Raw genomic sequence first — 21,669 nt, 5'->3', positions numbered from 1 at the left:
ATTTCGCGTTTTAGCGAAAATAGGGGTATTGTTGACGGGCAAATAATTCGCGAAATCGCTAAAAAAGGGGTGTTTTTCCCCTAAAAACTTCGCGAAATGAGATGCAAAAGGGAGCGGTTTTAAAGTTCACCGACAAGCATGAATACCCACGGATACAAGGAGTGCGGGGACCGGGATTTTTTATCATGTGTTTACAAAAAAATGAAGTAAAAAAATAATATTGCTGAGGTAGGTAGTCTCGGGCCAGACTGTATGTCGCTATCACGAACATACTTGTTTGCAAGGAACGACGATACATGTACTGACACAAACTGGCTGTGTAGGACTGGACTAGAGGGGTGGGGATTCCATAATCATAACCGAATATCGTATCGCGCCCAGCCCTACTGTATTACATACCGCCCATTATCAAAAATGGCGACCTCCAGGAGAGAAAATTCTGTGTTTTGCGGAAGTAGAGAAATCAGTGGAGAATATGTTATTCTTGCTTTGATCTTTCTGGCGTTGACTGCTGTAATAGCCGAATCTCCAAGCTCAAAGAGAACGGTAAATGAGCCAACGATTATTATTGATAATTGTGTTTTTCTAAATTCTACTGAATTTTGTCAGCATTCATTTTTAAGCTTTCCTCAATCTCAAACATAGTTTGATTTTAACACTCACTGACAGTAGGTAATGGTATGAAAGGTGAATTCAAATTTGCCATCAAACTGCATCATTTTATATGGCCATCAAATTAAAGCCCTCGAGTAAAGAAAGCCAAAACTGAAAACTGTTTTGTGACATCATAAACTTATCCAGCTGTCATGGCTGTGTAAAATAAAATTCGACCTTTTATCACCAGGAGGGTGAAAGTGCATAGGAACAATGCCGGAAACTACGTCACGCTATTGTTCGACCTAGGCTACATATTTTTTAACGCATGCGTGTTCGTCAATACAGCTTTAGTCTCCTCCGCCTTCACAACATGGTACCGCGTACGTGGAGTGTCTGGAATCACACTGACGGCGGAGGAGAATACTAGCTGGTCAGACAGTTTAATTTTATCAAGCATATAATACCTGAACAATCACCGTCATTTGATCGATTTACTACAGAATATATTGTATATTCAAAATATAATTTTAATATTGTAAACCTGTATACTTATATATTTGTGTACTAAAGTATAAGGACACGTGAATAAAATCATGTCTAAGACAAAATGGCCGCTAATCCGCCTATTGTCTAGACCTAGGATACATATTTCAACAGAGGGCAGCAGACTAGGATGCCTATCCCTTTGTCTATTATTCCTGTTATCACCCTAATCCTGGTTAAAAACTCTTAGCTCAACACTGATCTAGTCCAATCAATAACTGTTTGCCTATCACAAAGGAACTGGCCAATTATGACGTCAATAAATCAATAACTGGTCATGCATTGGTCTGCTTACTTGGTTGAGTTGGCTGGGATGGCCACTAACCTAGGAAAAACTGTCACTCATACAAAGAGGGCGACTACGTTGAAGACATTGACCAATAGAATTGCTTTTTGGACTCATAATGATTGACATGTGAGTTTCTAAGGAATCGGAAGTATGGTTCGCCTGTGGCACTGTTGCAAAGTCAGAGAAAGTTTCAGGCCGTGGAAGACATGAAATCCCCATTCAATTTAGTACATAGATAGACATGTCCACATTGCTTATTATAGAGGGCGACATTCAATCCAAAAAGTTTGGACCACAGTAGCTCACAGTCAATGGCTTAACTGTGTAATCCCCATAGGGAAATACAAAAATTTGAAATTTCGACACCAGAAACTTGACGACGTAGTCTAAAAAGTGGTAAAAAATGATGCATTACATGCTTTTTTTGTACAGTAAGTCATAATGTAAGGCATTGTCAATGATGGCCGCAGAAAAGTGCATATTTTTAAAAACAGACATTTGCCCATAACTTCGCTAGTTTTTGACCTACAGACATGGTTGACCCCTCATTTTTTAAGTTAAATACATGAATAATTACCTTTTTAAACAAAATAATTTCCATGTGAAATATCCTACTTGAAAATTTTGTGAACATGCCTAACATAGATTCTTGAGTGATAGATTTGCACAACATGTTTTATAAACCCTACAACTACGTTGAAAACATGCTCTATTTTATTTTTTGAAAAGATATTAGTAATCACAACAAATTTCTGCAAATGATGATCTGAGTTTCTAAGACATTTAATTAACAAGAGCGATAACCGCACCATAGCTGAACCATGTGGCTTCGGCAGTATATTGTGGTAGGCCTATACCACACTGTCATCATTGCATTTAAATTTCAGCTCAATTGAAGCATTTTGAAAACTTGACATTTGACCCCTTTATTGCCCCTTAATGACCTTAAATGAATTTTAAAATATTTTAAACATGTTTAGAATGTCATAAGGATCATTGCATTTAAATTTCAGCTCAATCGGAGCATTTTGGAAAACTTGACCTTTGACCCCCTTTATGACCCCTTAATCAGGCATGAGAATTTTCAGGTTTAAGCCTGAATTCAGGCTTTTTTGTTGTCCAAATTTCCGCACTTTCTTTTAATTTCAGCCCGTTTTGGCCTTTTTAGCAATTTCACGCACTTTTTCAGGCTTTTTCAAACACTTCAGGTTTTTTCATGGATAATCATTCTCATGCCTGCTTAATGACCTTAAATGAATCTTAAAATGTTTTTAAAATGTTTAGAATGTCATAAGGATCATTGCATATAAATTTCAGCTCGATTGGAGCAATTTGAAAAACTTGACCTTTGACCCCTTTATGACCCCTTAATGACCTTAAATGAATTTAAAAATATTTTTTAAATGTTTACAATGTCATAAGGATCATTGCATTTTAATTTCAGCTCAATTGGAGCATTTTGAAAACCTTGACCTTTGACCCCTTTATGACCCCTTAATGACCTGAAATAAATGTTAAAATGTTTTAAACATGCTTAGAATGTCATAAGGATCATTGCATTTAAATTTGAGCTCAATCGAGCATTTTAGGTTAAAATGACCTTTTTGACCCCTGTGACCCCAGGATGACCTCTGACGTTTGGAAATATTTTTATTATATTCTTTATGTTTTCCTCTTTCATATGACACCACTCATGGGGTCATACCTTCGTGGCATTTAGAGATATGTCCATTTCAGACCAAATGGTTAGTCAGTTAGTAAGCTAGTAAGTAAGTAAGCTAGTAAGCTAGTAAGTAAGTAAGCTAGTAACATTCACTCATATAAGCTAGTAAGTAAGTAAGCTAGTAACATTCACTCATATAGGCTGATACCATTTCATGGTTCAGCAAAAATAACTTCAGGACAACGTTCTAAAAAAAGTTTCCTCTACCTTCAACACAGAGCCGTGTGCTGAGGTCACGCGTCAATTAGAGACACACTGTGTAGCTAGTATAGGAAAACGGACAATAAGTTTACAATGAGCACTTTTAAGCTTTTCATGGGCCCGCGTAAGGTTTTTAAAAGGGGGGAGGCAAAAATACTTAGTGATACTAAAATATATTTAAGAAATGGCTGCGGAGTGACCATCTCGTCGCGCTTGCGCAACGCGGGGGGCACGTAGAAGTAAGAAAATTTTGGAAAATGAAGACCTAATTGAAGCAATTTGGTGGACAATTTTAGTACTATTAGTGTGTAAAATTTTAGTTTGAAAAAGTCTAAAATTTGTGAAATGATGGTCCATGAAGCCTTTTTTGTGAACAAGTTTCCCTTTAATATTATTGTAGCCCTATAAACTGTGTTAAACACAAATTGGTAAATGTATCCACTACGCAGGGGTGTGTGTGAGGGGGGTGTACCCCCCTATGCCTGGTCGAGCACCCTCACAGACCCGAACGTAGTGAGGGAGCTTGGTATATGCCCCATGTTTCAAATACATGGATGGCCAGCATAATGGCCCGCAAATTTAAGCTTTATGAGAAGCCTATTTTAGTTGCAAAATGAGAACACATAGTGGCTTATCTTTAACCCACATTCTCAATCTCGCACGCCAGAGGTTGAAATAAAATGATCCCTAACTAATTATCAAAAGATCGTAAATTTAATTTCTTGAAACGTGTCGGCGAAATGATTTGTTTACAAGTAACAATCCTTGTTCCGACACCGATACCGTTCATTCGGCAAACCACATGATCACTCAGGTGAACTCGGATTGGACGATCGATTGCGTTAAATTTTATCCAGGTTACCGGGCCATGCCTAATGGAGATACTCGCACGTTGCAAAATGATCGGAAATACACCATCAAGGCAACTCGATCGGTAAGCATCATTGAAACTAAGCAATATTTAGTACTTCTTCTTTTGATTTTTTCGATAAAATTGTAGTTTACAGTTTTGATTAGTTTGATGATGATGGATTTAAAAACCAGTCCACTAGTAGACATTGTAATTGACAGTTTGACAGTTCCGCCGGAGGATAATGTGAATCCATAAGATGTGGCGATCAATTTCACTTTGGGGCGATTTCCATTTCTTGCTATCATTTAAAGCCTGAAAGCATCAATACAATAGGCTATCAGTCGCTTGTTAACATTGGATTCCATTTCTTGTTTATTGTTCACTGTATGGAAAAGCCTGTTCGGTTGTATCTTGTATTGCTTGTATTTCCGACGTTCCCCGATAAGTAAGAAACTTTTGCAAAATCATGAAAATGAAGACCTAATTGAAAATTGAAGCGATTTAGTGGACCATTTTGGCATTATAAATACGCAACCACAAGGCGCTTTACACGATAAACAAAATACAACTCTAAAACTCTAAAATTAAACTACAACTCTAAAATTACAATCAATTATTTACCTACGATAAAAAATTAACACTACAGTTAGCAAAATGTACAATGGTAAAATAACAAGGTAAAAACACATCAGTTCAAACTCATGCCGTGCAGTTTGTCAGGAGAATCTTGGAAAAACGATTACAAAAATTGAGCAAGAACAAAAGGCAGCATTGTGTTTTGAGACCTTTCTTGAAAGCACTTTGACTAGAAATTGCACATATTCTACAGAGGAGCTTGTTCCATATAGTAGGTGCTGCCACAGCAAAAGCCCTTTCACCATAAAACTTAGTTTGGGGGAACTTAGGAGGGCATAGGCGCACCTCAGAAGCCGATCTCAGGGCCCTTCTTGGCTTGTGCTCCTCAACTAGCTCGCCGATATTATGCGATATATGTAGGCGCTGTACCATGCAGAGCTTTGAATGTAAGCAAGGCAACCTTATACCTGATTCGCTGTTGCACGGTTAGCCAGTGAAGATCCCTGAGAACAGGCTTCATATGTTCTTGCTTTTTACACCTAGTGACAAGTCTAGCAGCTGTATTTTGCACCCTTTGAATCTTTGAAATTTCTTTCTCGTGGAGGCCGTACAGCAGAGCATTACACAAATCTAGCCGCGAAGTCACAAACGCGTGTACTAAACGTTCAACTGATGGGCGATCAAGGTAATGTCGTAATTTGCCAATGCGGTAGATCGCAAAAGTTGCTGCGCGGACCAAGTTCTTGACATGATCTTTCCAATGACTTGTCAAAAACAACACCAAGCTTTCTGGCAGATGTTGATATGTCAATTTCCAATGTATCCATTGTAATTTTGGGAAAGGGCAGAGACTTGACAAATTTTGAGCTGATGTGGACTACAACCATGGCCAAAATGTGTTGGGACACTTACGGAAAACGTACACTATATTATGGCCTTATTTCCGTTATTGTTAACGTGATAAAATGGAGGTTTCTTTGGTGACAAGCCTAAAGCCTTTCCTAACACCCCACCCCTCCCCCTACCCCACCAATCAATGTTGGGTGCCACTAGGAAAAAAAAAAAAAAAAAGTAGGATTCAACATTGATCGGGGAGAGTGGGGGCTTATTTACATTACCCTATCAAACCGTCCCAACACTTATGGCCAGCATTGTCTCTAAGCTACAAAAATCCAATTTTAAAATGTGTGTTTTGGCCCATATCTCCTCAACCATAGCTTGGATTTTCATCAAATTTTACATGAAAATGGAGAAACTGTTTATTTTTTCACTTATATAAAAACTATTGGATTTTCCTCTCGTGATATAACAATACGGTCACTTTTTATATGCAATATCATGTATTTTACAGGGCGTGCTGTACATTATTAGCCTACGTGAACTACGTATTTTGAATAAAATGACGTTTTATTTTGAAAGAGTAGTGATTTAGTCGCCAGAAATACATAATATTTGTTGACAGGAATTGATTGAAGTCTTTTAAAAGAGTGACTTTGGACAAAAAATAATACTTAAATTAAAAAAAGCTAATTTTTAGACTAAATAACAAACTTTAATAATTGTCATCGTTTGCATCAAAAACGTATGTGGTATTTGCAACAAGTATATCGTGTAAATATAATTATAGTCGGCAGGAGTGGGCTTAAATTACGTCTTATGACTGAAATCTATTAAAGCGCTTTCAAAGAAACTTACGCTTGAAAAATAACATAGCACATAAAAAGAGTAATTATTATAACATTACACATAATTCCTAAATCAGAATTTCATCTTCAGAAGATAGCAAACATCATTGACTATTCACCTTCATATCCTATTAGACTAGTCGACTTCCTGCTGAGAAATAGAAGTCTTAGGTGCATTTTTTAAAAAAAAACGGTATCTATGTTTTTAAAGTCAATTTGAGTATGCTGAATCCAACAATCATGGATACCATAAATAATTGTAATGTTTTGACATTCTAATTTGCATAAAAACAAAATAACCACCAAAATCATTAAATTAGTATGTAAAACTCTAATTATTTTTGTGGTCATTTTGTTTGATGCAAATTAGCAGGTCAAAGCATATACATTATTTTTGGTATCCGTGATTCATGGATTCAGCATAGGTCATGCCGATTTTAAGGATGAATACTAGTAAATATAATAGTTCATGATTTAGAGATAAGTTACAACAAAAGGTGAATGATCTTCATGATACAACATTACCTATATAACACAACAAACGCAGTATATAATACTAAGAAGCCACAATAAATGCCCATAATAGTGACATTTTGCATTTTATTTGAAAAAAGGAGTGTGTTCGTCTGCAAAGTAATTTGAAAGATAATTGTCACGAAATAATTATAACAAAAATAAAAATTGGATGGAGTCGAACCCGGCGCTGTCTATTGGAGATGACCAGCCGCTAACCAATTGAGCTATCGGAGACCACTGGTGTTCGTATGGTTTTGTTTATTGACAAGTGTCAAATTAATCATGATATTTAAATTGACAATATTGTGCTAAATAAGTTGAATTTCTGAAATGATCATATCGGTAATCCATATTGTTGTGAAAATATTGTGTCGATTTGTAAAACATAACGCCATGAATCCACGATATACCACCGTATTCTTAGAATAAAAGCAATTGACTATGATCAGACTTTATAGCAATGGTTTATCGATGGGATGCATTCATGTGTGTATGGTCATGATGGTGTTTCGTTGGTTTACCGTCGCATCCTTAATACAAAGTCCATACAATATATTTAAATTTCATGATTAGTCTTACTTTAGGAACGAGACTGAATGCGGACATGCTTGAGTTCATGTCACGGTATGTACTATAATAAAAGAGAATCACTACTATCTCTTGATTCAGTTTACGAGTCACTTGAACATGTTAGCTCAGTTGATAAGTTGTCTGTCTTGTACTCAAAAAGTCCGAGTTCAATTCCTAACTATTTAATTTTTTATTTTTTTTTGCTTTCTTTTTAAAATAAATAATTTCTCATATCACTGAATTTCTGTTGAAATGAAAATGTGTAGGATTTTTTTTCATAAATAAGATCACAAATAAAAGCAGAGCATCAACTGAGCTAACACACTGTACTTGTTCATCCATTATTGTATGTAGTCTAAATTAATGCTAACAAGTTGATTTGCTCCGTTACTTCAATTGAGGTAGACAGCATTAAATTGGAAAAACAAGTGTGCATGGGTTCGATTCCTTTATTTGTTTTTTGATCACGAGATGTTGTGATAACTTTTATTTTCTTCTATAACTTTAATATAAGATTTTAATTGGTGGAAACAATAATTTGTCATTTTAAAACCTAACTTTTGACAGTTAAAGTGACTTAATAGTGAACTTCAACATGGCCAAAAATATGGCTTTAAGACTTTTAAGTGACCAGTCCCTAAATTTAAAATGTAGCCATTTATATTTTTTGTGGTCAAGCATAATTATAGGATCTCTTACTGCTCCAAATTTGGTGTCAATATCATAATTACTTTTTGAGTTATAAGCAAAAAACTGAAATTAGATGATTTTTTTTCAACTTTTCAAATACAACCATGGCCAAAATGTGTTGGGACACTTACGGAAAACGTACACTATATTATGGCCTTATTTCCGTTATTGTTAACGTGATAAAATGGAGGTTTCTTTGGTGACAAGCCTAAAGCCTTTCCTAACACCCCAATCCTCCCCTTCCCCACCAATCAATGTTGGGTGCCACTAGGCGCTGTGTGACCAAAAAAAAAAAAAAAAAGTAGGATTCAACATTGAACGGGGGGAGTGGGGGGGCTTATTTACATTACCCTATCAAACCGTCCCAACACTTATGGCCAGCATTGTAGCTCGGTCTTCATTCAGAACAAGCCTGTTAGCCGTTGTCCATGCCTTGATTTCACGAAGACAGAGCTCCAGACGCGGGATTACAAACTCGCGTTCACTAGGATGTAGAACTAGATACATCTGTGTATCATCTGCATAAGTCTAATCTCGAAAGCAGAAGCGAAAATGGACACTTGTTATCTTGTTGTCTGAGGGGGGGGATCCCCCTGAGAAGTTAGAAAATTTTGCAAAATGAAGGTCCAAGTGAAGCTATTTGGTGCATCATATTTACACTATTTAAATCATTGCTTTAAAAATTTTAAATGTTAGGCCTACACACAGGGCTTAGCTAGAAATTGAGGGTTGCCCGTCATTTGAATAAAATCATCTGTCCTAATTTGGCCTACTTTACCAGACATCTATAGCCCATTGGGGGTTCAAAGAGTTCAAATATGTGCTGATATGGCCTTGTTCTACAAGATGTGTCTACTAAAAAGGTCAATTAGCTTCTCAAAACATACAATTTATAATATAGCATCTGTCAGGAGCAAGGAGCAAACTAGTAGACGGCCAGATGGGTGGCTAGCTAAGACCCTGCCTACACAAACAAGTCCACTTTGCAAGACTATGTATGGATCGATGTTGAAGTTGGCTTAATACTGACTTTGGTGACCAAATGTGACGACGGGCCCTGCATATCAGCGGACCCACAGTAATTTTCATATGCTTTAGGAAGAGGACCCGCCTTCAAGTAATGCCTATAATCGCATGCCTAGCCCTATATATTATAGGACCTACCCGATTGACCCGACTGTGCGGTGTTTAGGCTTGGGCCTACGCAATTACGTGCAATTTAACTTTTTCTCTCCTTCTTTTCTTTTCTCTTTTTCTCCTGTTTCCCCTTTTCTTCTCTTCTCCCTTTCCTCATCTTCCCCCCCTTCTTCTCTTTGCTAAAAAAGTGGGGGGGCAATCCCCTCTGCCCCCGCTTCCATGGCCATGCTTTCCATAGCTAGGTATGTGTTTATTCCTTACCTGAGCCTCTGAGCATGCGCAATATTCAGCCTCTCTCAGCATAGAGAAATCGTGCACCCGGCGCCAATTTTGATTTTCTAAATTTTCAAATTGAGGGGGGGGGGTGGAAAGTACTCCTATGACGCTACAATGTACATCATGAGGGGGTTAATGGCTTGAGCAGGAGTGACCCCATTCTGATGATCAAGTGAACTGGCCCTCGAGTTTCCGCAATGATCTTTGGAATACAGAGCATGTGCCAGCCAGGTGAAAAACCTTGTTTTTTGCAAAACTAGCTTCAATTTTGAGTGAAAATAAAATGGGATAGCGATTAGCAGAAAGAAATGAACAAAAATTAATAAAGAAAAGAAAGAAAGAAAGGAAAAAAGAGAAAGAAAAGAGGGAAGGAATGAAGAAAATGAGAAAAAAAAATTGAACCAAACGGGGACTCAAACCCACAAGAAATGATTAATAGGAGATTCATAGTCCAATGACCTAACCACTCGGCCACGAATCAACTTACACAATTGCTTGATCTCAAAGGGGCTATATAATTATTATTTGATGCAATAAGGGATTACAATCATATCCGCATAATGGCTCTTAGAATAAACATGCATGTCGGCTCTGACATTTTGGACGAACTGATGGCGAAAAACCTTGTTTTTTGCAAAACTAGCTTCAATTTCGAGTGAAAATAAAATGGGATAGCGATTAGCAGAAAGTTGAGAAATAATGTCTGGTACTTAGATGTCTAAATTAATGTGCCGTAATTAATCGATAATTTAACAAACCAGTTTTTTCTCATACACGATTCTCCAAAATGTTCCCCAAAAACGAGCGTCTAAAATTGAAAATACAAAAAAGGAGAAAGGAGTTGTGGTTTTATACAGGGAAAACATTTAAAAATAATAGCATGGAATGCATTTTTGGTCTCGTTTACATGGTTCGTAAAAAGGATAGAAACAAAGTATTTTCAAACGGATTCTAGAAATTTGTATTTACACACAACACAAAGATAATGTAAAGCTACATACAATGCACCATTATTTATCTCACTGCGATATTTAATTGCTGAGAAAACTTGATATTAGAGAACAACTTTATACTTCTTTTATACGTTTTTATGTTTCTTTGTCTAACCTTAATGGCATACTTTGTATTTCTCAAAAATCGACTATGGCATAGTCCACTGAACCCAGGGACCTGAACTACTTTTAAAAGAAAGGTAAAAATAATTGTTTGCCTTGCCTTAATATAGGTACTTTGAATGGTAGACAATGCAAACAAACACTATATATAACACTAGTTATCATATCAATGGAATACTGATGAACTTGATGATAACATAATGTTGACAGGTGATTGCCTCATGCATATTCAAAGATATGGAAACACACAATTTGGGAGGTATGTGATTTATTTCTCGCAGAAATTTATTGATTTCAAATCTGGTGGCTTTCTTACAAATATGAGGGCTTGGGGTTGGTGTAGCATGATTAATATTTAGTTAAGGTTGATTTATCCTTAAAATTAAAGTGAAGACATGGCATACAGACAGGTATATATTTGTAAGTAACAACACACTTTCTATTTCTAACACTATAGAATAATAAAACACAATATCTTTTAATTGTTGATTGAAAAACACAATTGATTGTATAAACACAGAATGAATAAATAATAAAATTGAGCTGAAACTTATTTGTCGGCCAAACTCTGGTGATTCACTCTGGTCCCTGTGCATGCACGTGATGGTCAGGGACCCTGCATCATTGCATGGGTGCAATGTGTGGACATGACCAAAGAAGTTGCCGTGAGAGGATGTGTTGATTGGTATGTGCTAGACATTGTACCAGTCACCCCGTTCACTCACTGCACCAGTCCTTGGTACTTCCACCCATTACACCCATGCAACGTATGCAGAAGCAAGGGTGACGTACTAGAGTTTACCAGAATCAATACAAAGAAAGAATGTGGGCTCAGAAGGATACCCGTCTTTCCATGACCTGGGCCAGCTTCATACTTTACTACCAACGTAAACATATGAACAGCTTATTTCCAAACCGTGTTTAGTCCAAAACCACATGTTTCTCATACTTGTGTGATACAATCACAATTACATGTACTTTGACAAGTTTGACATTAGCAACAATGGGTTGTACCATCAACAAGACATTATTTACCACAACAATGCTGCGTAACAATATGCAGACTATTGTTCTCATTTGGGAATCAAATGCCTCGCACAGTATTGTTACCATGCATCCATCCACTGTTTGCTTTGTAATGGTGCATCCAACTGAAATTATAATACATATAGCATCACAACCCATAGCAATATCGCACAGGTAAATCAGAAACATGTGTTTGTGGACTTGACACGGTTTGGAAATAACAGGCGCGTATACAGAACTTCCGTAACGGGGAGATTTCTTGGTGAGCTAAGAAAGGATCGTGAAATGTGTAAACATAATATATTATGGTCAAATATGGTTTAAATTGGAACAAATTTGCATAAAGCGCGCCTAAATTCACTTTTTTTAAGAGCAGTAATGGTCAAATACTTATGAGATTAATTTTGTCAAAATTGCATGCATACAGGCGTTCTTTTTTCTCCAGTTTCTCTTCTCTTTATTTTGATACCCGGGGGCGTGTGCCCGTTTAAAAAGGGCTGTATACGCTACTGAATAAGCTCTTCATATTTGAAAAAGTTTGGCCTACTTGCAGTCAGGAAAGATTGACCAGCCCCAAGTAGGCCAAGGAAGACAAATTTATTCTTATGACGATTTCTTACAAAAAATATATTACCGATTCGTCCGAAAGTATAGTCCCATCGTTGAGTATAGTCCCACCCCATTTTTGAAAAATTCCAGAAATTGTAAAAAAAAAAAATGTTTTTTTTTTTTTTAAGTTTTTTTTTTTTTGGTTTTGGAGTGTCCCTTGACCTAGACCTAGATGCTAGGATCATTCATGGTTGACCTAAAAAAAAAGTTTAATATGAAAATTGATAATTTGTATTCATGTCATACTCTATTAATGATTTCAAAATGTATTCAAATTCAATGCATTTTGAAATCATTAATAGAGTATGACATGAATACAAATTATCAATTTTCATATTAAAAAACTTTAAAATTTTTTTTTTTTTGAAATTGATTATTCGACTAAAAAACGGGTGGGACTATACTCGGACCAATACGGTACTTTTGTTTAATGTTTAATGTTAGCTGATAACTCAACACATCAGTGATTCAGAAATTACATGAGATGTTTTTCAAAATATATTTATTCCTTTCTTTGTTTCCCTGCAGATTACAATCAAATACAATGAACAGTGTGGTAACAGGACAGCTTGTAATCCAACTGAGAACTCAAACGGTTCATATAATAATCTAGTCCATGTCATAGCGAAAGGTCCGGATGATACATTACACTACCTATGGAGCTCAATAGGGGCCCCGGGTGTGTTGCTGGTCAGAACTACGAATAAAGCCAGCCTAACTGTGGACTGGGACAAGTTAATGGGTCAAGAACCTCAAGCATTGATGTTTCCAGAAGCAGATGTTTTGTACTCTGTGGCATTTGTTTTTGGGAAGGTAAGTGCATGGTGTATTTATTTACATGTACCTTCAGGGATCTGGAATTTTTTGTGGGACATGAGAGCACATCAGACATCAAATTGCATTCTGAATATGAAGAATGTCTTTCTGATATCAAATAATTTTCATTTTTTGAAATTCACGATATAATACAAATTTTATGACAAATTATTAAAATTTGATATTTTTCACATATTTTATATATAACAGTCCTCGAAGTAAATTTTATAAATGTAATGATATATTCTTAAAGTGTATGTAGTTGGGAGGAAAAGCCGACGATTAATTGAAAATTTTGACCTTTCATATTGAAGATATGGATTTTTTCCCAAAAAGACCTAATTTTTTTTGGTGTTTTGGGGAAAAAATCCATATCTTCAATAATGAAAAGGTCAAAATTTTCAATTGATCGTCGGCTTTTTATCCCGTCTACATATACACTTTAAGTATAAATCATCAGATTTATAAAGTTTACTTTGAGTACTGTTAAATATCAAAAATATCAATTTTAATCATTTGCCATAAAATGTGTATTACATTGCTAATTTCAAAAATCAAAATTATTTGATATCAGAAGGACATACTTCGTTTTCAGAATGCAATTCGATATGTCTGATGTGCTCTAATGTCCCACAATAAATACTGCCCAAACGTTCATACCCCACCCCTTAATGGGTTGTGCTACACACATCAAATGTGAGAGTATCAACTTGAGTTTAATGCAAAATCCTTACCCACACAAGGCCACACTTAAAAAAAAAAAACTTGGCAGAATTTTTTCCAACTGACCAGAAGGGAGGTGGGAACTAAAGAATTTATCTGATGGGAAGACAACTGTGTCACACTAGCAATGGAGAAGAGTAAAAACAAAGTAAATAAGACACAGCATCCAATGAATGAATTGCTCAAAAGTTGTAAACAAATTTAAAAATCTCACATTTCAAAAAGATCTAATTTTTCTTTTTCTGGGGATAAAAAGGTGGAGACCAGCTCTATTCATAAAATAAAGGGTGAAAAGCCACTGAAAGTACATTGACCAGGCAAAAGAGGATGTGTAAATAACAGTAGAGGCAGGTCACTAGCAATCATCACAAAGAGAAAGTTATTAGGATGGTCTCGTTTATAAAGACTTTTATTCAGTGTCATATATACTTTCTTGATTCAAATCTGTTCAAGTCATTTTTATTTTTTAACAAATGTTTATCGATGAAAAGTATTAGCCACCAAATATTCACTAACAAATAGTTGATTTGAAGTTCTTGTAGCAACCAAATTACAGTTCCATCTAGGATCAATACTTTACCTTAAATATGGGGGAAAATGTACATCTAGTATCATGGTCTATGTTTTTTTCTTTCAGTTAATTGAGTATAATGACACTAAAGACATGGCTGACCTTAGTCAAGCATATCCAAATGTGACAAGAGCAACATTACTGGAAGACCTTCATTGGCAAGACTCAAATAAAACCCTCAATTACTCTACCCACTGTGGTGATTTCACATCAATAAATGCAAAAGATGCAGATTTAGGGACAAATGCTACGTTTTCACTCAAGGTAAGCTTTGCTATGGTATGCACTATGCTAGCTGGTTCTCTTTAGCTGTGGTTTTCAACCACCTTACATTGTCTGAAGACATAGTATGGGATCTAATACAAGGGCTCACAGCATTTTGTGTAATATGACCTCATTTCTTGAAAGTCTGACCACTCAGGACTCTGTGGTCAACCTTTCGAAACATTTTCAACTTTGCAACCAATTTCAGCTGGCAATTCACCACATGAACCCCTCTGATTTGGAATATCTTAATTGCCTATTGCTGGGTTTGGATGACTAAACAGACAAGGAAATGGGCTTTTCCATGTCAAATTCACATACCCCTGTGGAAGATTCCATTGCCATCTCAATTCCAGTTCTTTATATTAAATCCGCTGGAATTGTTGCTAATTTTATGTTAAATTCCAGTTGAAAATTGTTGAAATAAATAAAATCCTGTTGAATTGGGCACAATTCTTTATGTAAAGTTTAACCTTGGATATCTCGGAATGCATAAAGGGTGCCCACTGGGTACCTGTTAGATTTTTATTCTATATACCTTGGACATCAACATAAAATCAAACAATGCTAGTCATACCTTTCATGCTAGTCAACTTTCGCTCACAACCAAGTTCTCACAGACTAATAAGAGGGATATTGCAATAATGCATTCCTTCTGTGTGTATATAATGTATATTTTCAATTTTTTCAATTCATATTTCAGTTCCAAGCTTTCAATAAATCTGGACGTAGCAGCGACTTGCCCCACCTGCAGTCTACCGCCAACACAAGCCAGATAGAATTAATACTAGACAATCTAGGGCTGCATTATAAACAGAGTAGATTTGCTATTGAGTTACTTGTACTACATGATCAGCAGACAACAGAAGATGTGACATTAAAACAGACAAAATCAATTGATGATGAATACACACCATCAGTGTTTTTGGTAAGTTGTGCTATTCCATTTGAGAGCCACACACCCCCTGTAGAAGATTTAGCTTAACTCTTCCAAAGAGGGAGTATGGGTATAAAATAGAATAGACAATTGGGTAACTTCCATTCAAAATACTCACTACTGTTGTGGAAGATATAGATTATATGATATACAGGGGAAGTATGGGTTTCAAAATGATTAACCCTACATGTAGCCAATTCCATTTGAAAAACATACTCCCTTGTTGAAGATATATAGGTAATGCGATATACAGGAGGAGTATGAGTTTCAATATAATTAACCCAAGCCAATTCCATTTGAAAATCATACTCCCTCTGTGGAAGACTTCTCTTAAATCTTCCACAGGGGTATAGCAGATTTAAATGGAATAGGCCAACAATACCGAACAGTTACAAACCCTAATAGTGTTCTGTCATAGTAACCTCTTGACCCCACAATCATGTGTTGTGTTAACTGAAGCCCTATACTTTGTTCAAGTAGAATAGGCGAAGATGATTCCATTTTTGTTAATGCTGAAATAAATAAAAGTCCCAACTTACACTTGTAAAAAATTTGAAAAGTAGGCACCTGTAATACAATGTACAATGTGCTCTTATCGTTAAAGTGCTTCCCCAAAACTGTACGAACACCATTCTCTATCAATCCACAATGTTATGAATGTCACCAAAATTACAAGTTGAACAAATTACAGTCCTGCTGTTTAATTATAGATATTTCAAGTAATTCTTGGCCCTAGCGGTATGGCAAGTACATGCATATCCAGAACCCAGAAGCATACATGTGACCATTGTATACTGTGCACATGTTTAGTACAATTGCATTGTATGCAATACGTTTGTTCTGTCAGGACCAATAATTACTTGGAAACATATATAAGATGTTGTGATCTTATTTGCTGTTAACTTATTGAATATTGAATAAATTCATTCAAAATCAACTTTTCATTTGTTGTGCTTGTCTTTTATAGATTTATAATTTGAAGGTTCCTAGTTCAAGTAAACTAGGTAGTTTCTCTCAGTGGAAACCAGTGACATATAACGATGTGAAGAAAGCTATGAGTAATGCAGTACAGGTAAGTGAAGCAAAGGCACTTGAGTCTATTAATTTCACAGAATTAGAGAAGGAGAATCTGGACTCCGTCACCACCTTGATACAGGCATGGAGCAAAAATTGGGGTATTCGGTTTCCCTCGAAATGGGCTTGAGGCATTTGTTGTCATCCAAGCACGACATGGATGTTAGGTGCATTTGAGAGACGCACTTGATGCGATCTGCATGTGAGTGCCAAGATGCTTCAGATGAGACGCAGAATTGTTTTTGTTTGTCTCCGCGCACAGTCGGCAAGGACCCGAATACTCCCCAATTTTATCCCCAAGGCTGACGGCACGATTGTATGTGGCAGTATAGGGAGTCCTGGTTCTCCTTCTATAATTCTGTGATTAATTTTTATTTGGGGATAGCTACTGGTACCGTCAGAGATACTTTTAAATAATGAAATTAGACACTCTGTATTGAATGCTCATAGAAACTACGGAAAACTACAAAATTATTAACCCTTCTTAACTCACAAGTAACCGTTCGCAAAGTTACTTAATACTAGGTCTCTGTAGTAATCCCTATTACGAAGGATACCATTCGTAAGTAAGTTTAGTGAAATGGAACTTACGACTTGTCCTAAGTAGCAAACGATTTTGAGACTTACGAAGCTTCGTAGAGTTTAGTGAAATGCACCCCAGCTTGCATAAATCTGATATGACTTCAACTAAGGTACATACCAAAAGTTTGATGACATCCTATAAATAAAAGTCCATTCATTAGGAAGCTGACCCCTCCCTCCCTCCTCTCCCTCCTTCCTCCCTCCCCCTCCCTGTAACACAAGTATGAAATGTGGCTAATTCCAACCCAAAAGGTCAACTTTGACCAGTATTTTAACTAGCTTTTAAAAACACAATCAGGCTTTTGACCCCCCCCCCATGAAAGGACTTGTTTATAGGATATCATTTTCTTTGCAGCATGTGATTCTTATAAAAATTCAGATTTTCCATGGATAAATTTTTAATTGCAGACCAAAAACTATGGTGTTAATACAACCAACTATTTTCAACCAAAGTGGAGTATAGCCCATGCTTACTACCCTGATGTAAGCTCACTACACAAGGCAGGCCTTAATGTGTCATTTGGTTTGTCTGGAGATGGCTTCTACACAAAAACTAACTATAGTAGTTGGTAAGTTTTTTTATGATCTTGTAAATCGTCTTGATATAAGTGGAGTGTAGCCCATGCTTACTACCCTGATGTAAGCTCCCTACACAAACAAGGCAGGCCTTAATGTGTCATTAGCTCATTTGCACCAGCAAATGAACTATAGCCGTAGTCTAAATTTGTCTATGTTTTTTACTTTCTCTTGCTACATCGTTTGAGCAATGGAGCTAGTAATTTGAGGGAGCGATCTTTGCATGATTGTTCATGATTGTTACTTATTTAGCTAGGAAAATTCGGACGGAAAGTATCATTTTTGGAGCATTTTCTTACGAAAAGTTTACCTAGTTTCATGGAATAGTCTCCTATGCAGACTGTTTGTGGTGCTTTTCATATTACAAACACTGTACAAACTCCTTGATCGTGCGACTTTGTAAAAGAGATGGTTGAACTTTACTGTTTCAGTGCGGCTACAATGTCTGCTTTTCAGTGTTGCTATTAGCACCAATTGGGCTTGTGCAGTCTATAGGCCCTTACTTCTGTGCACGAGCCATGAGCAAATAGTGTCTCAAATTCTCCCAAATCAGAACTAATTGGGCTACCAAATTGTTGGTTGGCAATCCTGACTATGAACAAACATCTCACTCATTTACACTTTATATCACACATCTTGACCCAATTAGTTATGTAAACATTTACTCAAGGACACAGGTGAAATGTCCTTTTGACTGGCACTGGCCTAGTATATCAGTATATGGGACCATGACAACCCCTCTCTGACATTACAAAACAGACAAACAGAAAGTCTGAACAGGGAAGTGCTGGGGTAAACACTAGGCTAGTGGCCTTTCCCTGTTCTGAAGATTGAAGGGAGCACTTGTTTGAAATATGAAGTCAGGAAAATTAGATGTGTGTGCAAAATTTTATTTATTTATTTATTTCATTTACCATGAAAGTGTTGTAGTTTTTAAGTTTCAAGTTTTTATTTGGAAATTGCTTTTACATCAGTGGCACTCATCTATCCAATGGTGCATCCAAGACATTAAATATACTTGTGAACAAAACTGTATTAAACAAAATAAAATCAAAGGATACTCGACAAGCAAAAGGTACAAATAAATAAATGCCTTGAATAAATAAATATCTTGAGAACTGCAAGTATATTTTCAAAATGCTGATTTGTGCTTGATCACTATGGTGATTTTGAGGTTTGAGAATACTGAAATGTGTTTTTTTTTTTCAAAGTTGGCAGCCCTGTATACATAGTTATAAATGGCTATACATGGCTATACATAGCTATATATGGCTATACATGGCTATGACATGGTTACACATGGCTATACATAACTATGCATGGCTATACATGGCCATACATAGCTATGCATGGCTATACATAGCTATGCATGGCTATACATAGCTATGCATGGCTATACATAGCTATGCATGGCTATACATAGCTATGCATGGCTATACATAGCTATGCATGGCTGTACATAACTATGCATGGCTATACTATGCATGGCTATACATAGCTATACATGGCTATACATAGCTATGCATGGCTATACATATCTATGCATGGCTATACATAGCTACGCATGGTATTCCTGACCATAACCCATAACAAATGAGCTACAGCACCAGTGGTGCTCTTGTTTGGTTTGTCTGGAGATGGCTTCTACACAAAAACTAACTATAGTAGTTGGTAAGTTTTTATGATCTTGTAAATCGTCTTGATATAAGTGGAGTATAGCCCATGCTTACTACCGTGATGTAAGCTCCCTACACAAGGCAGGCCTTAATGTGTCATTTGGTTTGTCTGGAGATGGCTTCTACACAAAAACTAACTATAGTAGTTGGTAAGTTTTTTTGATCTTGTAAATCATCTCGATAAAGTTTCCCTAAAACTACGCTATCAGGCTGCTATATCCATCTGTCATTCTGGATGTCAGTCAGACTCTCTTTATACACAAGCCTGTCTATTTCCCAGTATACCAGGGCTCTTTCTTAAAGCCATATGTGATTTGCTCACAGCAATGCCCTCAATTTTTGTTTTAATTTCTACTTTTTGCATGATCATAATACCCAATGATTGAATGCTTTAATTACAGTAAAATTGCCTTTATAATAATGCCAGCACATTGATACACAATGGACGATATAGGTGCTTTAATGAAATAGCGATTTCTCTGTTTTACCTCGAAGAGCACATATCTGATAGTGAAAACCAATAATATTTGGGGTCAAAAATAAAATCTATTTAGAATGCAAATATAGCACATTATTGCTTTAACTATTTGATCGACCCACTTGTTGGTTGGTCCATATTTGACAAGCCGTTTTGATTCACAATATGCTCTCTAGACTTTGTATGCATATTATACGCTCTGTGAAATAAGGTTGGTATGCGGATTTGGCCCCGCAACTAGCGAAAATATGCACCTACGTCACTTCCAAACTAGAGGTGAAACATAGGGATATCATAAAGCTATTCCAGTTGAAATCCATACACCCCTTATGGAAGACATGACCTTAATCTTCCACACAGGGATAGCTCATATGCTAGAGCACTGGATTCACAATCCAAGAGGTTGCCTGTTCGAATCTCCCTTCAGCCAAATCTTCTTACCCCCTCTCTTCATAATGTTATTAATTTTGATATGTGATTTTCTCACCTATTTCTTTTCAGGACCATGTCAATAGGATACGGCAAACCACCAGAGGAGAAGGTCTCCCTAGCAATTATCATCATCATCTCGGCGGGCCTTGGGATACCTTTAATTCTCATCTTATTTGGAGGAATTTATATTGGAGTCAGCAAGAGCAAACAATCGGAATATGAACCATTAAATGATGCTCCAGCAAGTCCATCAATTAACTCATAATAAAGAAGTGTGTGTGTTTATAGGAATCATTATTGGGCTATTCCAGTTGAAATCCATACATACGGAAGGCATGCCTATAATCTTCCATATAGGGAGTGTGAATTTCAAGTGGGATTACCTGAATGGATGACTCCATTTGAAATCCACACCCCCTGTTTGGGAGATTATGATCATGTCTCATATAAGGGGAGTATGGATTTCAATTACCTAATCTGATCCAATTATACCAAGGAGGCCATTTTGTACATTTGACTGGGACATTTGATCATTATCAGCAACAACTTGCTTGCTTGGTAACCAAACATACTACATTTGAAATCCATATATCCTACAAGCATGGAAAAATGTCTTGGAACACATAGAAAACTGCCCCTCCCCTGTGCAATGTTGAGAAATGCTAATGTTTTCAGCAGTTTGCTTTGATTGATTGATTGATTGATTGATTGATTGATTGATTGATTGATTGATTGGTTGGTTGGTTGATTGAATGATTGATTGATTGATTGATTGATTGATTGATTGATTGATTGATTGATTGATTGATTGATTGGTTGATTGATTGATTGATTGATTGATTGATTGATTGATTGGGAGAGGGAAAGAGTAAATCATTGTTGTAGATTATTCCTACATCATAAACACAGTATACATCATTGCCATGATCATGAAAAACTCTGCACAAAATTTTGTCAAAGTGTGCCCAGTGTTCCAAGAACCATTTTTCCAAGATTGTTGAACGCATTGGTTGGATGAGATTTGTACCTATTCTCACAATTGCACCCTTAGGCCTGATAGGATCAGACTGGTTATTCCAGTTGAAATCCACACTACCCCTGTGAAAGATGTTAGAAATATCTTCCACAGGGGTG

The 21,669-nt window shown here is 36.5% G+C and overlaps 1 protein-coding gene across 1 annotated transcript; it reads left to right on the top strand.

Moving 5' to 3' along the window:
- The first annotated feature begins 371 nt into the window (after nt 1–371).
- Nucleotides 372–21,274, top strand: LOC140158368 (glycosylated lysosomal membrane protein A-like). Its single transcript, XM_072181460.1, has 8 exons — nt 372–546; nt 12,935–13,219; nt 14,583–14,780; nt 15,484–15,708; nt 16,685–16,789; nt 17,782–17,943; nt 19,659–19,774; nt 20,605–21,274. Exons 1-8 carry the CDS (start codon nt 415–417, stop codon nt 20,798–20,800), a joined length of 1,419 nt encoding a protein of 472 aa, XP_072037561.1. The 5' UTR covers nt 372–414; the 3' UTR covers nt 20,801–21,274.
- The last annotated feature ends 395 nt before the right edge of the window (nt 21,275–21,669 follow it).

This window comes from Amphiura filiformis, chromosome 8 (assembly GCF_039555335.1).
Source record: "Amphiura filiformis chromosome 8, Afil_fr2py, whole genome shotgun sequence".
Classification (NCBI taxonomy): Eukaryota; Metazoa; Echinodermata; class Ophiuroidea; order Amphilepidida; family Amphiuridae; genus Amphiura; species Amphiura filiformis.
The sequence above is the reverse complement of the archived record's forward strand: the minus strand, read 5'-3'. Positions and strand labels throughout refer to the sequence as shown.

Excerpts from the sequence above, each read along its gene's own strand:
- LOC140158368 (XM_072181460.1), top strand. The coding sequence starts at position 415 with ATGGCGACCTCCAGGAGAGAAAATTCTGTGTTTTGCGGAAGTAGAGAA. Across the intron at positions 15,709-16,684 it reads ACACACCATCAGTGTTTTTG|ATTTATAATTTGAAGGTTCC; the intron begins GTAAGTTGTGCT and ends TGTCTTTTATAG. Across the intron at positions 19,775-20,604 it reads AAAACTAACTATAGTAGTTG|GACCATGTCAATAGGATACG; the intron begins GTAAGTTTTTTT and ends ATTTCTTTTCAG.